Source organism: Electrophorus electricus, chromosome 6 (genome assembly GCF_041902795.1).
Source record: "Electrophorus electricus isolate QZ-2024a chromosome 6, ASM4190279v1, whole genome shotgun sequence".
In the NCBI taxonomy this organism is placed as follows: Eukaryota; Metazoa; Chordata; class Actinopteri; order Gymnotiformes; family Gymnotidae; genus Electrophorus; species Electrophorus electricus.
The window spans coordinates 27,200,162-27,220,574 of NC_137502.1; the positions used below are offsets into that span (position 1 = coordinate 27,200,162).

At 42.8% G+C, this 20,413-nt stretch overlaps 1 protein-coding gene across 3 annotated transcripts in view; it reads right to left on the reverse strand.

The window, feature by feature from the left end:
* The window catches only part of unc13c (unc-13 homolog C (C. elegans)), a 143,515-nt gene that overhangs the window by 6,969 nt on the left and 116,133 nt on the right, over nt 1-20,413 (reverse strand). For all 3 annotated transcript variants that reach the window (XM_081716214.1, XM_081716215.1, XM_035525330.2), the window contains 2 exons: nt 16,017-16,097; nt 5,492-5,639 (listed from right to left, as the gene is read on the reverse strand). In XM_081716214.1, the coding sequence (XP_081572340.1) occupies nt 5,492-5,639; nt 16,017-16,097 (229 nt within the window). The remainder of the gene's footprint in view (nt 1-5,491; nt 5,640-16,016; nt 16,098-20,413) is intronic.

Consider the following 20,413-nt stretch of genomic DNA (forward strand, 5'->3'; position numbering starts at 1 on the left):
ATTAACAAAGCTTATTGCTTGGCACCTTCAACATTTAGTTGCAATGATGTGACCCTTTTCCAACTATTTTGTCTTGCAGAACAGTTAGAAAAATGTTCAAGAAACGCTGACTGGCAGATCGTTACAGGAGGCTCTTAATGGTCCTGAAGAGAGAAAGAGAGAGAGAGAGAGAGAGAGAGAGCGAGAGAGAGAGCAAAAGAGAGCTTCATCTCAGTTTCATCTATAAACTAGGAATGTGTGACATCATGAATGTGTGGCATCATGAACACGTGGAATCATGAACACATGTCATCATGAACATGTGACATCATGAATGTGTGACATCATGAACACATGACATCATGAATGTATGACATCATGAACGTGTGACATCACATATGTGTGGAATCATGAACATGTGACATCATGAATGCGTGACATCATGTATTTTCACACCTGATCTCCAATCAGCTTTTCTTTGACATATGTATCCAGAACAACGTGCTATTGCAAGCTTCTGAGCCTGCGTTCTCTGGAGAACTTTCTTAAGGGCACATTTTGCAGGATGTATCCAGCTAAATTGGAAATCTCACGGCCTCCTGCTATGCCTCTGAATTCAGCCGTGCTGCCAATGGCTTGAGTTAATCTAGCCATGCTACCAGGACCACTGGCTTGAGTTAATTCACCCGTGCTGAATGGACCACTGGTTTGAGTTAATCCAGCCATGCTGAAAGGACCACTGTCTTGAGTTAATCCAACCATGCTGCCAGGACCATTGGTTTGAGTTAATCCAACCATTCTGCCAGGACCACTGGTTTGAGTTAATCCAGCTGTGCTGCCAGAACCACTGTCTTGAGTTAATCCAAATGGCTTTCAGACACGTTCAATGTCCAAGCAGTGTGTAAGTAGTTGCAACACTTAAAATGGGATTTGCAGTAGTGATTCAAATGAAGGAACAGAGAAACTGCAGGCCTCAGTTAAGTTGTTTAAGTTGTTAAGTTGTTAAAAGGTGCACTGTATCTTCTAAAGAACTTCATGGTCATGGTGAAGACTTCTAAATGCTGGGATTTGTGATGCCATTAGGGTAGATAGGAGAATGATCTATGATCTATACAGACAGCCCCTTGTAAATGGTACCTGTACATAGGCTTGGTAAACAGCATGCTCTAAAGGGGAGGTGTAAAGGTAAGGAGGTGTCAGGCCTCATCGGGGAAGTGCTTAGAGGAGGGTCGTTTCGGAGTAACTATAAAAATGTGAGGCGTCTGCCGGTGCCTCAGACTCTGGGAGGAATCAATATGGACTGGCAGGAGATGTCAGTGAGCGCTTCAGAGGTTTTTCCCGAGCCATTCCTGCCGCCTGCCTTGCTTTCCTTTCGGAAACCCATAACTGTTATTTATCAGCACTCTGGAGGAGGGCCATACTTGATTTGTTTATACATTACCCTTTCATCCAGACAAAAGGATTGGGAGGGGCTCAACAATATTCCTTGATTGCAACCAGACCTGGCAGCAAGACTTTGGGGAATGCAGGCATGAAAGAAAGCCGCCAGAAAGTGTGTTTTTGGTGTGACGCCACGTCCTTCAGAGGATGGAGGAGGACATGTTGCATAAAAGAATAAATATCGAGTGACCTTGCAGACGTGGATCAATCAAGGCTGAGTTAACTCCAGTGTTTAAATGAATTCATATCTCTGACCCCGTGGAACAAACGCTCAGGTTGATCGATGCACGAGAGAGGTTTGGCAGCTGTCCCGACGCAGCGTGTGAACAACTCTGATCTTCAGAGTTTGATGAATGCCGTCACCTGAACGTGTTTAGAGTGTGCCCTGATTGAGAGTTTGACCTGAGAGGTGATCTGGTCAGTTCTACCAATAACTAGGTAGAAGTCAAGAATCACAATCCACACAAGAGCAGTGACTATTGAGGAGCAGGAACTTCACTTGGAGAAATGGCTGTCTGGGAATTTGGAGAAATGGAAAAATAAGAGATGTTTTGGAATACCTGTAGCCTAGTTTGCATGCATGCGTGTGTGTGTGTGTGTGTGTGTGTGTGTGTGTGTGTGTGTGTGCATGCATGCATGTGTGTGTCTGTGCACATATGCATTCTTGCATGTGTGCATGCATGTATGTGTGTGTGCATATATGCATGCATGTGTGTGTGTCTGTGCACATATGCATTCTTGCATGTGTGCATGCATGTATGTGTGTGTGCATATATGCATGCATGTGTGTGTGTGTTGGAAGATAGGGGAATTTTAATAATGTAATTTTACTATGTCGTATAACCCTAGCAATTTTGAAAAGGTCATGACTACAAAAAGACAAGTAAAAGAGAGAAGAATAAACTTGCAGCAGACTATTTGCCAACTCCAACCCTGTGGAAAAACTGTTGTGGTTTCTCTGCTCTAATTGAGCTCATCAGCTTATTAGCAAACTCTTCACCAGATGAATCAAAGGGGAGAAGCAGATGAATCAAGAGCAATGGAACTGAGACAGAGCTGAGATGGAGCTGTGATGGTACTGAGATGGAGATGAAACAGAGTTGAGAATGGAACTGAGACTGGAGCTGAGATGGAGCTGAGATAGAGGTGAGATGGAGATGAGATGGAGGTGAGACTGTTCAGGTCTCTTACTCGAATCTACCCGATACAACCCAATACAGACCTCACCCCTGCCCACGGACGCTTCGGGCCTGGGCGGGGAGGGGGGGGGTGAGTATGTTACCCCCCCCCCACAGTGAGAAATGTTATACCTGCACTCATGGGGAAAGGGAAGGTATTACAGTGGTATAGAGATATTGGCAATTTTAAAGTGGGTCACGAGTTGGAGGGTGTAAGGCCTTCTAAACCCTGGGAACTAAATAAGGAACCAGAAGAGTTCACTTTATGTTATAGTAAGACAGAAAGACATGAAATTGAGAAGACACGCACACACACACGCACATACACACACACACACACACACACACACACACACACACACACACACACACACACACACACACACACATATGCACTTTGCTTGCACAGCTGATGAAGGACCTCTGTCTGAAACGTTCTGTTTCTCTGGAAACTCTGTGTACTTTACTACAATTTTTAATATCTCTCTTGCTATAAATATATACATATATACACACCACAGTTAGTCCCTGGAATCCTGTTCACTTGTATATTTCTCCAGAGAAATGAGACTTTGAGGAGAGAGGTCCTTGGATCAGCTTGGCTTCTGAGGTTCTCGGAGATGAAACCAGTTTATGTTCAAAAGAGTAGAAGTTTAAATCACAACATTCATGTGAATGTTTTAACTTCTCTGCTGCAATAGCAAAAACTGGCAATGCTAACAGATATGTCATTAATGCAAGGGCCATTTACATTGAAATGCCTTGCCACTGGAAATGACAAATAATTAATTTTGACAACAACAACAATAATAATAATGCATTTTATTTATGGGTGCCTTTCAAGACACTCAAGGACACCTAATAAACACATTAAAAAAGCAATAAAACAGCAGTATATCAAGACATGAATGAATGAATGAATGAATGAATGAATGAATGAATGAATGAATGAATGCATGAATGCATGAATCAGTCAATGGATGATGGTCTGAACGTGCTTTGTCAGAATGATTGACAAGTCTTCTCACAGTGTCTCCAGTGTAAAGCTGATGACATTTGCAGGAGATACAATAAACACCTCCTTCTGCATGAGGAGGACAGGGTGAGGACTGATCCGTTTGTGCCCGTTATTGTAGTGGCTGTGTTAATAAATGTATGTGTAGCACACCTAGAGCGGCTGCAGGGTACAGTTGAGTATAGTTTTTACACTTATCAGTTATGGTCATTTATCTCCATTTTGATGAGATATGATCTTTGATATCTTTTAATTGTCTGTACAATGTATCTACTAGTTTCACTTTCCAGGACTTCAGAAGCACTTTGCTTGAACAGCTGATGAAGGACTTACATCTGAAATGTCCTGTTTCTGTGGAAACATTGTGTACTACACTACAGAATTGACCATATTTCACATTGTGTTTAGTCAATTGGAAACTGCCTCATTTTAAACATCAGCCTTTTGGTACTGTCTTATTGTGAAAACAACAGTACAACCTACTACTATTACACACACACTCTCACTCTCTCTCTCGCTAATCGTTTTTTTGTCCCTGTTATAAGAGGGCATATTAAACACTGAGTTTGTAGGATTTTAAGATGCTTGTAGCCTGGGCAGAACTTTGGACAGCCAGTTGTCGTTCTCAACTCATGTTTCAAATCTGACCTTGTCTTGCAGATTTCTCCTCTGTAACGTATGAGGGATTTGGCCCTTTATCTCGCAGGAAGCCACACAGGTGCTTATGCAGTCTCTTGCCATTTCAAAGCTCGACTTCTGCAACTCGCTGCCTGCATCAGATTTAAAACTCTGACGTTCGCCTACAAAGCCAAAAATGGACCAGCCCCTCCAGACATGATGTCAAAGGTCAAATCCCGATCTGTGCCTCGAGTACTTCGAACCTCAAGTATGGCTCGTCTTAAAATACCATGCTCCAGGTCTCATGGAAGACAAGCATTGCGTCTATTCTCTGTCCTGGCTCCAAGATGTTGGAACTTCCATGGCTGTCCGGACAGAAAAGTCCTTTGCAGTCTTCAAATGCAGACTGAAGACCCATCTATTTGTGGAATATTTAAATTGACACTGATCCTGTGCCTATGTTGACTAACTGAAATTCTACAACTTATTGTAGGGTCTGTAACTTTTCGTCGTCTATTATAGAGCTATTTTGCACTTCTAGGCATCAGTATTGATCCCTGTACTTCAACAGTATTCTAGATCATTGGTATATTGGACTCTAACCTACTGTACTGGCTAGGATGTATTCTATGAGTAAATGACAAAACACTTTTGTAAGTTCCTCTGGATAAGAGCGTCTGTTAACCGCTGTAAAAGTAAATGTGCAGAAATTTCCAATAAGTGTGGTGGAAATAAACAGGGGCCAGTTCTTTTTGTTTTAAACATGTCATAAGATAAAGGAAACTCTTTGATCTTAATCAAGTCCTAATTAGAAGAAGTTTGGCTTTACAAGGACTTTGGTAGCCACAGATCTCATTATCTTATGTGAGTACAATATCCCCCACTAAAAAACAAGACTTATAAAAGTTCTTTCCAGCTAAACAAAACAGGAAACAATACATGTGCATGACTATATGTTCAGAAGTGGTGATGCATTAATAATCAGACAGTAATGAACACTACCAGAATCAGACAGTATGGAACACTTCCAGAATCAGACAGTAATGAACATATATTTGAGTAAAAAAATGCCTCCTTAAAAGACAGTCAGCACACTTTAATGTCCCCAACACTACCACCACCACCACCACCACCACGTCACCTGTGCTAGATCCCAGCCTCCCTGACAACACGTGACCTGTGCTAGATTCCAGCCTCCCTGAGATCACGTGACCTGTGCTAGATCCCAGTCGGTAATTAGCTGCTGCAGAGCCAGCCTTACCTTGAGAGGTTTGGGTGCAAATGTATTTCTTGATCAAGGCATCTGTGGGTTGGGTGTAAAGGCTGAGGGCATACTTCAGGGACTTCAGATCGGGGCTCTTCTCCAGGAACGTCTTTTTCAGTCCATTGCCACCCGCGTGGAAATATTGCTGTGGAGAAAGGTTTCCACAGTTACAATGGAGCTGACTCACTCACTCGAGGGCGATGTTTCCTACGCAGTGTGTAATGTAAAGCAGTCTTATCTCCCTTAGGCTTCACATCCTAACAAGTGGGGACAATTTCGTTTGACATTTGTACAAATTAGGGGTTATAGAAGAGGTTTAAGAAAGTCCACAGCCCCCACAATTCTGCAGAGATCTTACCAGCTAGCTCAGAAAAATGGCCAGAGAAAGTGTTTGGAATGTATACCACAAACATATGTTCTCTCTCTCTCTCTCTCTCTCTCTCTCTCTCTCATATATACATATACACCAACAGGATTTGTAAGCATTACCGGCCTCATTCTTCAATTCAGATTTTTTGCTTATCTTGATAATTGCAAGTGACCTGTATCTGTTTGTAATGTGAAGACATCTGTCCTCTCAATCAGGACACATGCGCATATTAGTAACGTCATATTTGTGACACAACTTCTGGTATTAAAACCAGCAGAATGGACATAGTAGCTCATCTGTGCATTTTGCTCCGGAGGAGGACAAACAGTTGGCTAAACATGATCAGGAGGAGAAAGTGATAAAGCCAGTCAGCCAACTTTAGCTGTTAGCTGTGAGCTAGCTGTTAGTTGTTAGCGTTTAGCTGATTGTTAGCTGTTAGCTGTTAGTTAGCGTTTAGCTGATTGTTAGCTGTTAGCTGTTAGTTAGCGTTTAGCTGTTTGTTAGCTGTTGTTGATCTCCTTCATTGTCGTTTTGCTGTGGTGTGGATGCTAGCTGACAACGACAGCGCTAAGATCCTGAGTACAGGCAACATTAGACTATTCTCATTCATTTTACATGCCAATGAATCTGATCTAGGACCAGATATGAAAGTGACTCAAATCTGATTGGCAAAGATCAGATTTCTGTGTTCTCAAAGCCCTGAAAAAAATCTTATATTTGTCATTTGTTATATTTAGGCCAAAAATCTGATTTGAGTCCCTTTAGTCTGGTAATGTGAATGAAGACTATGGACTAGTCCCAGCATCTTTTGGTCACCAGCAGCCTCATTAACGCTGTTTGGGTTGACACTCTCAGCCCGTCACTGCCAACTGGCGACTGTCACTTCAGCAGAAGCACACACAGCAGCCAAGGTAGCAGTGTGGAAATCTTAGAGGAGCTGCATTTAGTGCACACAGGGAGGGCAGGCTTATCAGTTCTCACTAAAGACAGTGTGATGGTAGTGAGAAAAGAGCCCACAGTCCTGCTGCTTTTGAGGTTTTCTTCTCATTGTTTGCATAAACTTGAACCTGAGAGTCTTCACTCTGGGTATGCTGCACATGGTAAGATAGCTCAACTCATCAACTCCGAGCACCATGGAGTTTTTGAATATGAAACAGACAAGTGCTTTCAGCTCTCTGAAAAGCTTTTGTTCTGAAGGGAATTTTCTTCCAAAAAGGCAATTCACAAACAAGATGGAGTCTGCAGACAGATTCACCATTTCATGTCACACAGGTGCATCACAGTGGCCAGGATTAACACACACACACACACACACACACACACACACACACACACACACACACACACACACACACACACACACACACACACATTGCTTATTAGTGAGCACCCTGCACAATGTGATTAAATGGGGAATAGCTAAGCGTTGGTGTGAACGCGTGACATTTTCATCAGGCTGACTATGGAAGACATTAGCCAAATGCTGTCAGTGGGATGATAATCTAATCCTCATTTGTGGATTGTCTGGTGTTATTAAGATTGAATAGCCCAGTCTCAGCCCACAATGGCCAGGAAAGGGCAGTGAGACTCTGAATGCGGACTCACTTCTCTCTTCTTATTGCAGTCTCATTTTCTTTTCTTATGTGCGTCTGCTTTCTGTCTGTCTTTCTCTCTCACCATCTTGTTTTTTTTCCACCTCTCTCTCCCCCTTCTCTCCTTCGCTCTCTCTCTCCTTCTATCCTTCTCTCTCTCCTTCTATCTCTCCCCCTCTCTCTGTCTCCCCCCCCCCCCTCTCTGGTCTTTCTGAGATGTAGGTGGTAGCTGACTGATTGCAGTGAGCTCTGATGTCAACTACTCAGTCATTTTACTCTACAGCCAATGAGATCCTGCAACAATATCCTGTAATTGAACTCAAACAAGATGACTGCCCACAGCTGCCAGGGTCTGATCCAGAGCCTGATTTAGGTTAAGGAATCAAACACATGGTCCCCCAGTCCAGGCTAGGCCGTGTTGTATTTGCTAGTCAAACAGAAGGACCATTAGAAAACATCAGTAAATCACAACAGCACAAAAAGTCTGATTCTTATTATTTTAGACAAGCAAGTCAAGAAAGCATCAGATCATTAAACTAGTCTCATGTCTTCCATTCCTTGCTCAATCTGCTTATGTCTCTGTACATGCCTCACCCACTTTACTGGAAACACCTGTCTTGTACCTACAATCTCTGGCCACTTTACTCAGTACCTGTACTGAGTACTGAGTTCTGAGTAATGTGTATTCGTCTCTCCTGTAGCGTATCTCAGACCCTTCCCACCGCATGTACAGCATGACGTGAGTCATCATTCCTGAGACAGGGAAGACTCTCAACACTTTTCTGAACCAGCACTTAGATGGTGGAATGAACTCCCACTACCTGTCTGTACATCAGAGTCTCTTGCTGTCTTCAAATGTAGAATAGAGACCTACTTCTTCAAGCAGCACTTAAAAGATCCACAGTCACTTCTAGGCACTTCAAATACGCACAAGGTGTAATCACCAATCCTCTTTCTTCTCTACATGAAAAAAAATAGTTTGTACGTGCCTTGTGTCTTATCCCTCTGCCAGAGGTCTAGCTTAGCAGTCTCCTTAGACTCAGACCCAGTTTACCAGCATTTCTTCCATGGAGACACCTATAAAGTACTGTAAGTCTCTCTGGACAGGAACATCTGGTATACACTGTAAATGTGACTGTATCAGGTGTGAATATAACAGGTGTGAATATAGCAGGTGTGTATGTAACAGGTGCCCATTCAAAACTGCAGTCCATTTCTTGTCATGCACAACCTTTGTCTCCTTCATCACGGGTCGGTCATTAACCCAGGACCACTGATGTCTGGGAAGCGTGGACCCAACTCAGCAGACATGAGTGAATCAGGCACTGCAGACTCGCTGGAGCTTTAACATTCCTCAGTCCAGCTGCTGGCCTGAATGGAACATACCCAGCTAGCAGTGTTCCTGTGGTGAGTCCAGCTGAAGGTTGACAAACAGATAGACTGTCTCTACATGATCACATACAAGATACTTCCAGGAAATAAATGCTTCTGATGAAGTGCTCTGTGAGAGTAGATTTCCTCATAACCAGTCTTGTGCTGGTGATCCAGCCCATTATGATCCAGTCTCACACTGGTGATTTAGTCTGTTATGATACAGTCTCACAATAGTGATCCAGTCTCACACTGGTGATTCAGTCTCACACTGGTGATCCTTACTGTTTTGATGCAGTCTCACAATGGTGACCCTGTCTGTTTTCATACTGTCTCACACTGGTGATCCAGTCTGTTTTGATACACTCTTGCACTGGTGATCCAATCTGCTTTGATGCAGTCTCACACTGGTGATCCAGTTTGTTATGATATAGTCTTACACTGGTGATCCATTCTGTTTTGATACAGACTCATGCTGGTGATCCAGTCTGCTATGATACAGTCTCATGCTAGAGATCCAGTCTGTTAAGATACAGTCTCACACTGGTGATCTAGTCTTACACTGGTGATCCATTCCGTTTTGATACATTCTCATGCTGGTGATCCAGTCTGTTATGATACAGTCTCACACTGGTGATCCAGTCTGTTTTGATACATTCTCATGCTGGTGATCCAGTCTGTTATGATATAGTCTCACACTGGTGATCCAGTCTGTTATTATACAGTCTCACACTGGTGATCCAGTTTCACACTGGTAATCCATTCTCACAGTGGTGTTCCAGTCTGTTTTGATATAGTCTCACACTGGTGGTCAAGTCTTTTATCATACAGTCTTATACTCGGAATCCAGTCTGCTGTGATATAGTCTCATGTTGGTGATCCTGTCCATTATGATCCAGTCTTGCACTGGTGGAGGTGTGGGAGAACAGTACCCAGCACTGTGTGACCTTTCTGGGATTCACGTTTAGGATGAGTGCTTTAAAAATGTCTACCTGGAATGTCTCTTCACAATGTGGTGTGTTGAATGAGCTTAGCAGAGTGGAGCCAGTACCCATATATGTAATATGTCACAGTGAGGTAATGTCCAAATATCTCAATCCATACCTAGAAAAACATTACTTTCATCACTTATCAGACTAAATAAAATTTCACTTAATTGATACGTATTAGAGAAGAATATATTTAGACCTTATAACACCTTACATGCTGGAGTGCCCACACATTCATATTAGTTTTAATACCGTTACTGTATAATCCACATTATGTTAAGAAAAATATACCGAAATAATGGGCATTGTGTTTGAGAGTTTAAAACAGGAACAAATCAACATTTTTGAGCCATAAGAGAAATCCTCATATGATAACAATTAAATGGAAGTTGTGTGCCAATTCTACACCATTTAAATGTCATACGAGCACTGACACTGGCTCTGGTACTATGGCCCTCCATGTGCCATTGTCAATATTGCCAGAATTTTCACTTTGAAGGACTTTTTCATTTTTTTCAGCTGTTCCTGTGAGGCAGTTTCAGGCAAAATTGTCCTGAGTGCTAAGAAATTATTCCAGTGCCAAATTCTCCAACTCTTGTTGAACCTTTGTATATATACTAATATACTTATTTGAATTATGTGGTTTTTTAATGTTCTATTGCATTCTGTACCACACAGTTTTGTCAGATTCTCCCTTAGCTATGCAGTCATAGAAACAATCTGTGCACAATATTTGCTGGCTGAAACTAGATGGTACTGGGCGGGATTGGCTGGGACTATCAGCACTATCTGTATGACTCTTCTGGGTGTGTTTCAGAGAACACCAGCCATCCTTTGGCAGAATTACATACCTATGGCTGTGGGTCATAGTGGAGGTACAGGCTGTGATATTGGTGTGGGCCCTGATGGAAGTGTGGGTCTTGGTGGAGGTGTGAGTTTTTGGTGAATTTGTGGGCCCTGGTGGAGGTGCGAGTGATGGTGGAGGTGTTAGCCCTGGTGGAGGTGTTGGCCCTGGTGGAGGTGTGGACAATAGTGGAGGTGCAGGTGATGGTGGAGGTGCGGGTGATGGTGGAGATGTGGGGTGATGGTGGAGGTGCGGGTGATGGTGGAGATGTGGGTGATGGTGGAGATGTGGGTGATGGTGGAGGTGTTGGCCCTGGTGGAGATGTGGGTGATGGTGGAGATGTGGGTGATGGTGGAGGTGTGGGTGATGGTGGAGATGTGGGGTGATGGTGGAGGTGCGGGTGATGGTGGAGATGTGGGTGATGGTGGAGATGTGGGGTGATGGTGGAGGTGCGGGTGATGGTGGAGATGTGGGTGATGGTGGAGATGTGGGGTAATGGTGGAGGTGCAGGTGATGGTGGATGTTGGTGGGCAAACACCACCAGGACCCTGTCGCATCACAGCTGTCAGCCCTCAGGACTTTCATACAAGCCAATTCAAATAAAAAGATATTCATTTATTGAGCATGTTAGTTTTAGTGACCAGCAGGGGTAACACAGCAGTTAAGGTATTAGGCTATATTAGACTATTATTATAGTCAGCAGTTAAGGTATTAGGCTATATTAGACTATTATTATAGTCAGCAGTTAAGGTATTAGGCTATATTAGACTATTATTATAGTCAGCAGTTAAGGTATTAGACTATATTAGACTATTATTATAGTCAGCAGTTAAGGTATTAGGCTATATTAGACTATTATTATAGTCAGCAGTTAAGGTATTAGACTATATTAGACTATTATTATAGTCAGCAGTTAAGGTATTAGGCTATATTAGACTATTATTATAGTCAGCAGTTAAGGTATTAGGCTATATTAGACTATTATTATAGTCAGCAGTTAAGGTATTAGGCTATATTAGACTATTATTATAGTCAGCAGTTAAGGTATTAGGCTATATTAGACTATTATTATAGTCAGCAGTTAAGGTATTAGGCTATATTAGACTATTATTATAGTCAGCAGTTAAGGTATTAGGCTATATTAGACTATTATTATAGTCAGCAGTTAAGGTATTAGGCTATATTAGACTATTATTATAGTCAGCAGTTAAGGTATTAGGCTATATTAGACTATTATTATAGTCAGCAGTTAAGGTATTAGGCTATATTAGACTATTATTATAGTCAGCAGTTAAGGTATTAGGCTATATTAGACTATTATTATAGTCAGCAGTTAAGGTATTAGACTATATTAGACTATTATTATAGTCAGCAGTTAAGGTATTAGGCTATATTAGACTATTATTATAGTCAGCAGTTAAGGTATTAGACTATATTAGACTATTATTATAGTCAGCAGTTAAGGTATTAGACTATATTAGACTATTATTATAGTCAGCAGTTAAGGTATTAGACTATATTAGACTATTATTATAGTCAGCAGTTAAGGTATTAGACTATATTAGACTATTATTATAGTCAGCAGTTAAGGTATTAGGCTATATTAGACTATTATTATAGTCAGCAGTTAAGGTATTAGGCTATATTAGACTATTATTATAGTCAGCAGTTAAGGTATTAGGCTATATTAGACTATTATTATAGTCAGCAGTTAAGGTATTAGGCTATATTAGACTATTATTATAGTCAGCAGTTAAGGTATTAGGCTATATTAGACTATTATTATAGTCAGCAGTTAAGGTATTAGACTATATTAGACTATTATTATAGTCAGCAGTTAAGGTATTAGGCTATATTAGACTATTATTATAGTCAGCAGTTAAGGTATTAGACTATATTAGACTATTATTATAGTCAGCAGTTAAGGTATTAGACTATATTAGACTATTATTATAGTCAGCAGTTAAGGTATTAGGCTATATTAGACTATTATTATAGTCAGCAGTTAAGGTATTAGGCTATATTAGACTATTATTATAGTCAGCAGTTAAGGTATTAGACTATATTAGACTATTATTATAGTCAGCAGTTAAGGTATTAGGCTATATTAGACTATTATTATAGTCAGCAGTTAAGGTATTAGACTATATTAGACTATTATTATAGTCAGCAGTTAAGGTATTAGGCTATATTAGACTATTATTATAGTCAGCAGTTAAGGTATTAGCCTATATTAGACTATTATTATAGTCAGCAGTTAAGGTATTAGGCTATATTAGACTATTATTATAGTCAGCAGTTAAGGTATTAGCCTATATTAGACTATTATTATAGTCAGCAGTTAAGGTATTAGGCTATATTAGACTATTATTATAGTCAGCAGTTAAGGTATTAGACTATATTAGACTATTATTATAGTCAGCAGTTAAGGTATTAGGCTATATTAGACTATTATTATAGTCAGCAGTTAAGGTATTAGACTATATTAGACTATTATTATAGTCAGCAGTTAAGGTATTAGACTATATTAGACTATTATTATAGTCAGCAGTTAAGGTATTAGGCTATATTAGACTATTATTATAGTCAGCAGTTAAGGTATTAGGCTATATTAGACTATTATTATAGTCAGCAGTTAAGGTATTAGACTATATTAGACTATTATTATAGTCAGCAGTTAAGGTATTAGGCTATATTAGACTATTATTATAGTCAGCAGTTAAGGTATTAGCCCCACCACCGCCAGACTACCACTGTTGGGCCCCTGAGCCTTAAGGTCCTTAACCATCAATTGCTCAAACTGTACTATGGATAAAAGTGTCTGCTATTTGCTGTAAATGTAAATGTAAATGTAAATGTAAGCATACTTGCAAAAAACGAGACATCCTTAACATTGAACAGGATGAACTATGCACTGCATATGTAGTTACAGGAGACCAATAAACTCACCCTTCCTCTCAGTATGATCTCACTTCCTGCCAGCAGGTGGTTTAATAAGGGCTAGGGTAACACAGGTACCTCAACTCCTCTCACGGGCCGTTCGTTTTGTCCAGAATATTTGGAACAGAGCTATCGAAGGATGCAGTACCTCAGTCACAGTGAGTGAACACAGAAAGAGGAACAGAAGCAGGTGGGCTGATTCTCTACAGGAAGATGATTGTGTATTTGAATACAGTGATCTGTTTGTATGAATACGACAGAAAAAAACACAGGACTATCAAGGCCAGACATAAAGGTCACATGTTTTTTTTTTTTCTCTAAACCTATTTATTTGTTTATAAGACCCAATCTTTGTATCAAATACTTTTTTCCTGATTTTCCAGTGACATCTGTGGTGCCATTTGTGGTGTCCTTAGTAAATGCCTGACTTCCCAACAGCTGCAGGGACAAGGACGTCATTACCTGCCCCAACAGACACATTCAATCCTCGGTTAAACACGAGCTAACTGCAGTCCAAACGAGGACAGCAGAACCGGATCGCCAGCAGCCACGCAGAAGTGGCACTTTCACTGAAATTACATCACTTCCTCACTCCCTTTCTTCCTCCTCCTTTCATTGCCCACTGCTGCTGCAGTGTCGCTGGTGTATTACTGAGCGACACCACGACAGGGTGAGAGGAGTCCCAGCAAGGATGTGTGTGTGAGTGCAGAGATACCTCACAGCGCCGTGACACTCATAGCCGCCAGACTGTGTGTACTCCGGAGCCGCCCGAGCACCAAAGGGCAGCAGATCTCCAGTCGCCTTGCCCAGCAAGGATTCCTCTTTTTAGCTGTTATGAGGTTATGGTACAGATATTACAACTCCATACAAGCTCACATTTAAAACTGACAACCAGCAAAATGCTGTCTCCCACTTTCAGCAATGTTCCTGTAGTCTTCAGTATCCCATACGGAACACTGACTCTACGCTGCACCCGATACACTCTATGGGATTTTATAATATACCTGTTATAATGTATTTATATTTTAGACAAAAATATCTACAAAAACATTTGTTTTTTGGCTCATATTTTACAATGTGTTTACCTGGACTTCAGGCGACTGATTCACCACAGCACCCCTCGTCTCAGAGAACGTGGGGGCGTGTTTCACCTACACACACTACACGCTGTGTGTTTCAACTACACACAGTACACGCCAAGTTTCACCTACACACACTACACGCTGTGTTTCACCTACACACACTACACGCTGTGTTTCAGCTACATACACTACAGACTGTGTGTTTCATTTGTACCGCTTGTGTTTCAGCTATACACCATGTCTTTAACTACACACCGTATGGTTCAACTACATGCTGTGTGTTTGCTGCACTTCTGATCACATTCAGTTCCCCTGTGAAACTGGCACAGACCTACATATCACCATGAACCTCTGCCCAGGTTGATCTGGTCCTAACCCCCACCACCCAGATGACTCTACTGGGCATGTCTCTGGTACATTGTTGGGCATCTTATGGCAGTCTTTTCCCAGCCCTGGGGTTTTCCTTGGGAAAAGCTTTTCTCATTTCTTGCTCTGCATCACTTCAAGCGTAGCAGCTCTAACTAACCTTGCACCCTTTTAACGAGCTCTGCCAAATCTCTCCTCCAGACCCTTGTTTTTGCTTTAAAACTTCCCTTAATTGGTTCTTCTACTCTGAATACTAATGAATAACATCGTATCACTGTGATTGATCAGAACGAGAAGAGGGCGGAGCTTGTTTCCTAGGAGATGACAGAATCAGTTCACCTGCCCGAGGTTCTGCAGTGGAGCTTGTAGGACACAAACAGACAGCGAGGATTTTAAAAACCATCAGCACTACATTTGTGTGTGTGTGTGTATGTTTGTGTTTGTCTGTGTGTGTGTGTGTGTGTGTGTGTGTGTGTGTGTGTGTGTGTAAGCACCATAGAATAGACAGAGGTCGTGTTGTTACCACACACCTTAACAAAAACTGTATCCAAGGTCACACATCTTTGTGCTTCCTGACATGGCAAAAATAGCACTTAATACAATACACACACACACACACACACACACACACACACACACACACACACACACACACACAGAGTACAGAGATAAAGGGGACAGAGGTCTAGATATTGGTCTAAATGCAGATATCAGCAGCTGCTATTTATGCAGAGGAACACAGACAGTGTGAGAAAAGAGGGAGAAAACACAGACAGTGTGAGAAAAGAGGGAGCATGTTGAGGGATGAAGCGAGATCACTTGTTTCCGAAGATTGATTGCAAGAGCTGGAGAAGCTTTAGGAAATAGAGAGGGTAATGAGAGAGAGTGAAAGAGAGAGGAAAAGAGAGAGAGAGAGAGGGAGAGAGGGAAAGAGAGAGATAGGGAGAGAGAGAGAGAGACAGCTGTACCTTGATGGTGGGAAGCACTAGATCCATCGCTGCACACTGGCGTGGTGTCAGGCTTCGAGCCTCCTCCCGAATCACGTGTTCCTGATAGATCAGGAAAGGAAAAACAGAAGAAGCTGTTGAGTCCAGCACACGGACACATGTCCAGGGTGTGTTGAGTCCAGCACACGGACACATGTCCAGGGTGTGTTGAGTCCAGCACACGGACACATGTCCAGGGTGTGTTGAGTCCAGCACACGGACACATGTCCAGGGTCTGTTGAGTCCAGCACACGGACACATGTCCAGGGGCTCTTATAATGACAATCACAACACCTGTGCATTTGCTAATCAAGGTGATCCATTTGATCAAATACCATCTCATTTAGATACTTATACTTGGCTGTAAGTATAGTAATGCCAATTCCTGAACATTGACAGAAGTTCAGATGTAGTTCATCCTTTATGGTTTTGTTAACCGTGTTTTAATATTAAAAAGTAAACAGCCAGCATTTTTTTTGAGGAAAACACATATTCAGCTTGTCTGGCTCGTTGTACTGTACCTTATTCCACAAACATTTGCTCGTAGGAAAAAAAGGAATTCAAGTAATAAAGTATTGAAGGACTAAAGTTTTAAAGTAATTGTCTGTGTCAGAGTGATAGTGTGGAGCATTAGTGGCGTGTTAGTGAGTTGTTTATCTCAACGTCCCAGTGAGTCAGACCACACCCACACATCCCAGTATGAGACATACCACGCCTCCAGATCCCAGTGTCACTTAGACCCCACCCTCATATCCCAGTTTGAGTCAGACCACGCCTCTACATCCCAGTGTGAGTCAGACCACACCCCCACATCCCAGTCTGAGTCAGACCACGCCTCCAGATCCCAGTGTGATTCAGACCATGCCCTCATATCCCAGTCTGAGTCAGACCACGCCTCCACATCCCAGTCTGATTCAGACCACACCCTCATATCCCAGTGTGAGTCAGACCACACCCTCATATCCCAGTCTGAGTCAGACCACACCCCCAGTAAGCCACTACACCAAGGCCTTCAGTCCTTCTAAGTCCACCAGAGACCACACCACTAACATGCTGAGTATTAAAAACTCTCTCTCCTTTCTCCTCTCTTCCTCTTCCTTTTCTCTCAGTCCCCTCTCTTTCTCTCCTCTCTCTCCTTTTCCTCTCTCTCTTTTTCTCTTCTCTCTCTCTTGTTACGTAATAGCATATATGCCTTTCAGAAACTTGTCTTTTTGAGCTGAAATGGAACAATGAAGGATTACGGAAAGCCAATCCTGACCCATCTCACATGCTCAGAACAGCAGATGAGCCTAGAATGTTTGAGCCATAAGCAGTTAGAGTGGTTGCGTAGAGGTGGAATCAGAGTGATGGCGTAGAGGTGGAGTCTGAGTGGTCGCATAGAGGTGGAGTCAGAGTAATGGTGTAGAGGTGGAGTCTGAGTGGTTGCATAGAGGTGGAGTCAGAGTGATGGCATAGAGGTGGAGTCAGAGTGATGGCATAAAGGTGGACTCGGAATGGTGCTGTAGAGGAGGAGTCTGAGTGGTGGTGTAGAGGTGGAGTCAGAATGGTGGTGTAGAGGTGGAGTTAGAGTTATGGTGTAGAGGTGAAGTCTGAGTGGTTGTGTAGAGGTGGAGTGTGAACATTCCTGTTCTGCTCCCAAAATGACTGGCTACAATGGCATCACACACAGTGGCATTACACACAGTGGCATTACACACAGTGGCGTCACATACAGTGGCATCACACACAGTGGCATCACACACAGTGGCATATGGCACAGTGGCATCACACACAGTGGCGTCACACACAGTTGCATCACACACAGTGGCATCACACACAGTGGCATCACACACAGTGGCATATGGCACAGTAGCATCACACACAGTGGCGTCACACACAGTTGCATCACACACAGTGGCATCACACACAGTGGCGTCACACACAGTGGCGTCACACACAGTGGCGTCACACACAGTGGCGTCACACACAGTTGCATCACACACAGTTGCATCACACACAGTGGCATATGGCACAGTAGCATCACACACAGTGGCGTCACACACAGTTGCATCACACACAGTGGCATCACACACAGTGGCGTCACACACAGTGGCGTCACACACAGTGGCGTCACACACAGTGGCGTCACACACAGTTGCATCACACACAGTGGCATCACACACAGTGGCATATGGCACAGTGGCATCACACACAGTGGCGTCACACACAGTTGCATCACACACAGTGGCATCACACACAGTGGCATATGGCACAGTGGCATCACACACAGTGGCGTCACACACAGTTGCATCACACACAGTGGCATCACACACAGTGGCGTCACACACAGTGGCGTCACACACAGTGGCGTCACACACAGTGGCGTCACACTCACACACAGTGGCGTCACACACAGTGGCATCACACACAGTGGCATAGTTTCAGCTTTCTCCTCCATCATTTCTTTCTTGGCTGAAGAATCATCTGTCCTCTCATGCTCATTCACTCTGATGTGTTGTCTATACTCCCTTGTCTTTCAAAACTTCACAAAAAAACCCAAACAAAACCAGCTCTTCAAGTTTCAGGCCAAGTTTTGAGCTCAGAGGTAAACCTCCTCCCATGAGACAAGCGCTGAAGCTCCAGCTTCCTTTAATCAGCCTGGTGGACAGTACCAAAGCCCCACGGGGGTGCACTAACTGGACACGGATCACACCATCAGTCCACCAAATATTATTGTCTTGTCCAAATATCGGCTGTGTGTCTGTTTGGGATAGAGTGAGTATTCTATAAGCGGTCATCAAAGGTTAGGACCCCAACCCACTCAGCTTTTTAAGGGTCTGTATTGATTAGATGTAAGCACTGACCCTTTGTCTGATTAGATGTTAGCACTGACCCCTTTGTCTGATTACATTTTAGCAATGACCTCTTGTCTGATTACGTGTTAGCACTGTGAACAGCCCTTACATCAAACCCCACCAGACTATAATTCTCAGTTATATTCTAAGGATATCTACCACCTTAACTAATCAGACCCGCCCAGCCTTTACTAATCAGACCTGCCCTGTCTTTATTAATCAGACATGCCCTGCTCCTGCCACTTCCAAAGGAGCAGCCCAAGGACCGTAATCAATATCTCCATGCATGGACCTAATTAGACATTTAAATGGGGCCAGGGACCGGAAGGGCCATTACATCGGATCATTACCCTGCACTTAGGAGCCCCAGCCTGCAGTCTGATGTAAGTAGCAGAGGGGGTGTTTGTGGAGGAGCTGCAGTCTGATGCACTATGCAGTGCAATTACTGAGCAGCTCATGAGAGCAGTGTGTAGTAATATGGTCATGTGAAACACCAAGGAGGTCTGGAGAGGTTTAACACACAAGAAATGCATGAGAGAGAGCATGAGAGAGAGCATGAGCGAGAGAGAGAGTGAGAGTGAATGAGTGAGAGTGAGTGAGTGAGTGAGTGTGAGAGAGCGTAAGAGTGAGAGGGAGTGAGAGGGAGAGAGAGTGAGGGATTAAAGTGAGGTTGAAAAAGCTAGACTAGAGGAATGAGTGGATGAAGCTCAGTTGTAATCAGAGCAGTAATCCTTTAAGAGCTGCCCTGTTCCCAACAGCCCCACAGATTTCTTTCAGGTCTCTGTCTCTCATCAACCCCAAACTTTCTGGTGTGTTGAGGAAATCTGTTTGGCTAATGCATGATTTGTTAGGTTCTTCCAGTTCACTTCAGTCCACATTCGTAATTTGCTTCAGGGTAACACCAGGCAAGCTTCTGCTTTTCTTCAGCATGTCAACACGAGCAGACCATGTGAGTGCATGTGAGTACATGATGTGAGTGCTTACAGTGCATGCCTCCCTTACGCCTGTACATGACTGGGCATACTCAATATTTATTTAGATACTGCAAAATACTGCACTGTACACTCTTCAGCACAACACCATGCACAAGCAAAGTTTCTATTAAAATAGCACTGTGCACCTGCCAAGTTTATTGCAAAGTTCTTCTCTCTTTCTCTGTTGCAGCTTCATAGTGGCATAAGACTACATATCTCATAATCACTACATGCATGTGACTACTGCAGCAATATTGGTGGAAGTTATCTATGCAACAGAGGACGTCTATGACTGATCACCACAAAGAGAGACTGAAAACTATTTCCCCCAAAGGTACACACACACACACACACACACACACACACACACACACACACACACACACACACACAAACACACACAAACACACACACACACACACACCCCACACACATACACACTCACACACACCCACACACACACGCGCATTGGAGTTGAAAGAACTCTAGACCTTGGTGGGACTGTGTAATGTGGGGTAGTGACAGCCATCCACCCCAGTGTTACCAAAAGGTCATTGGTGCGTGAAAAAAA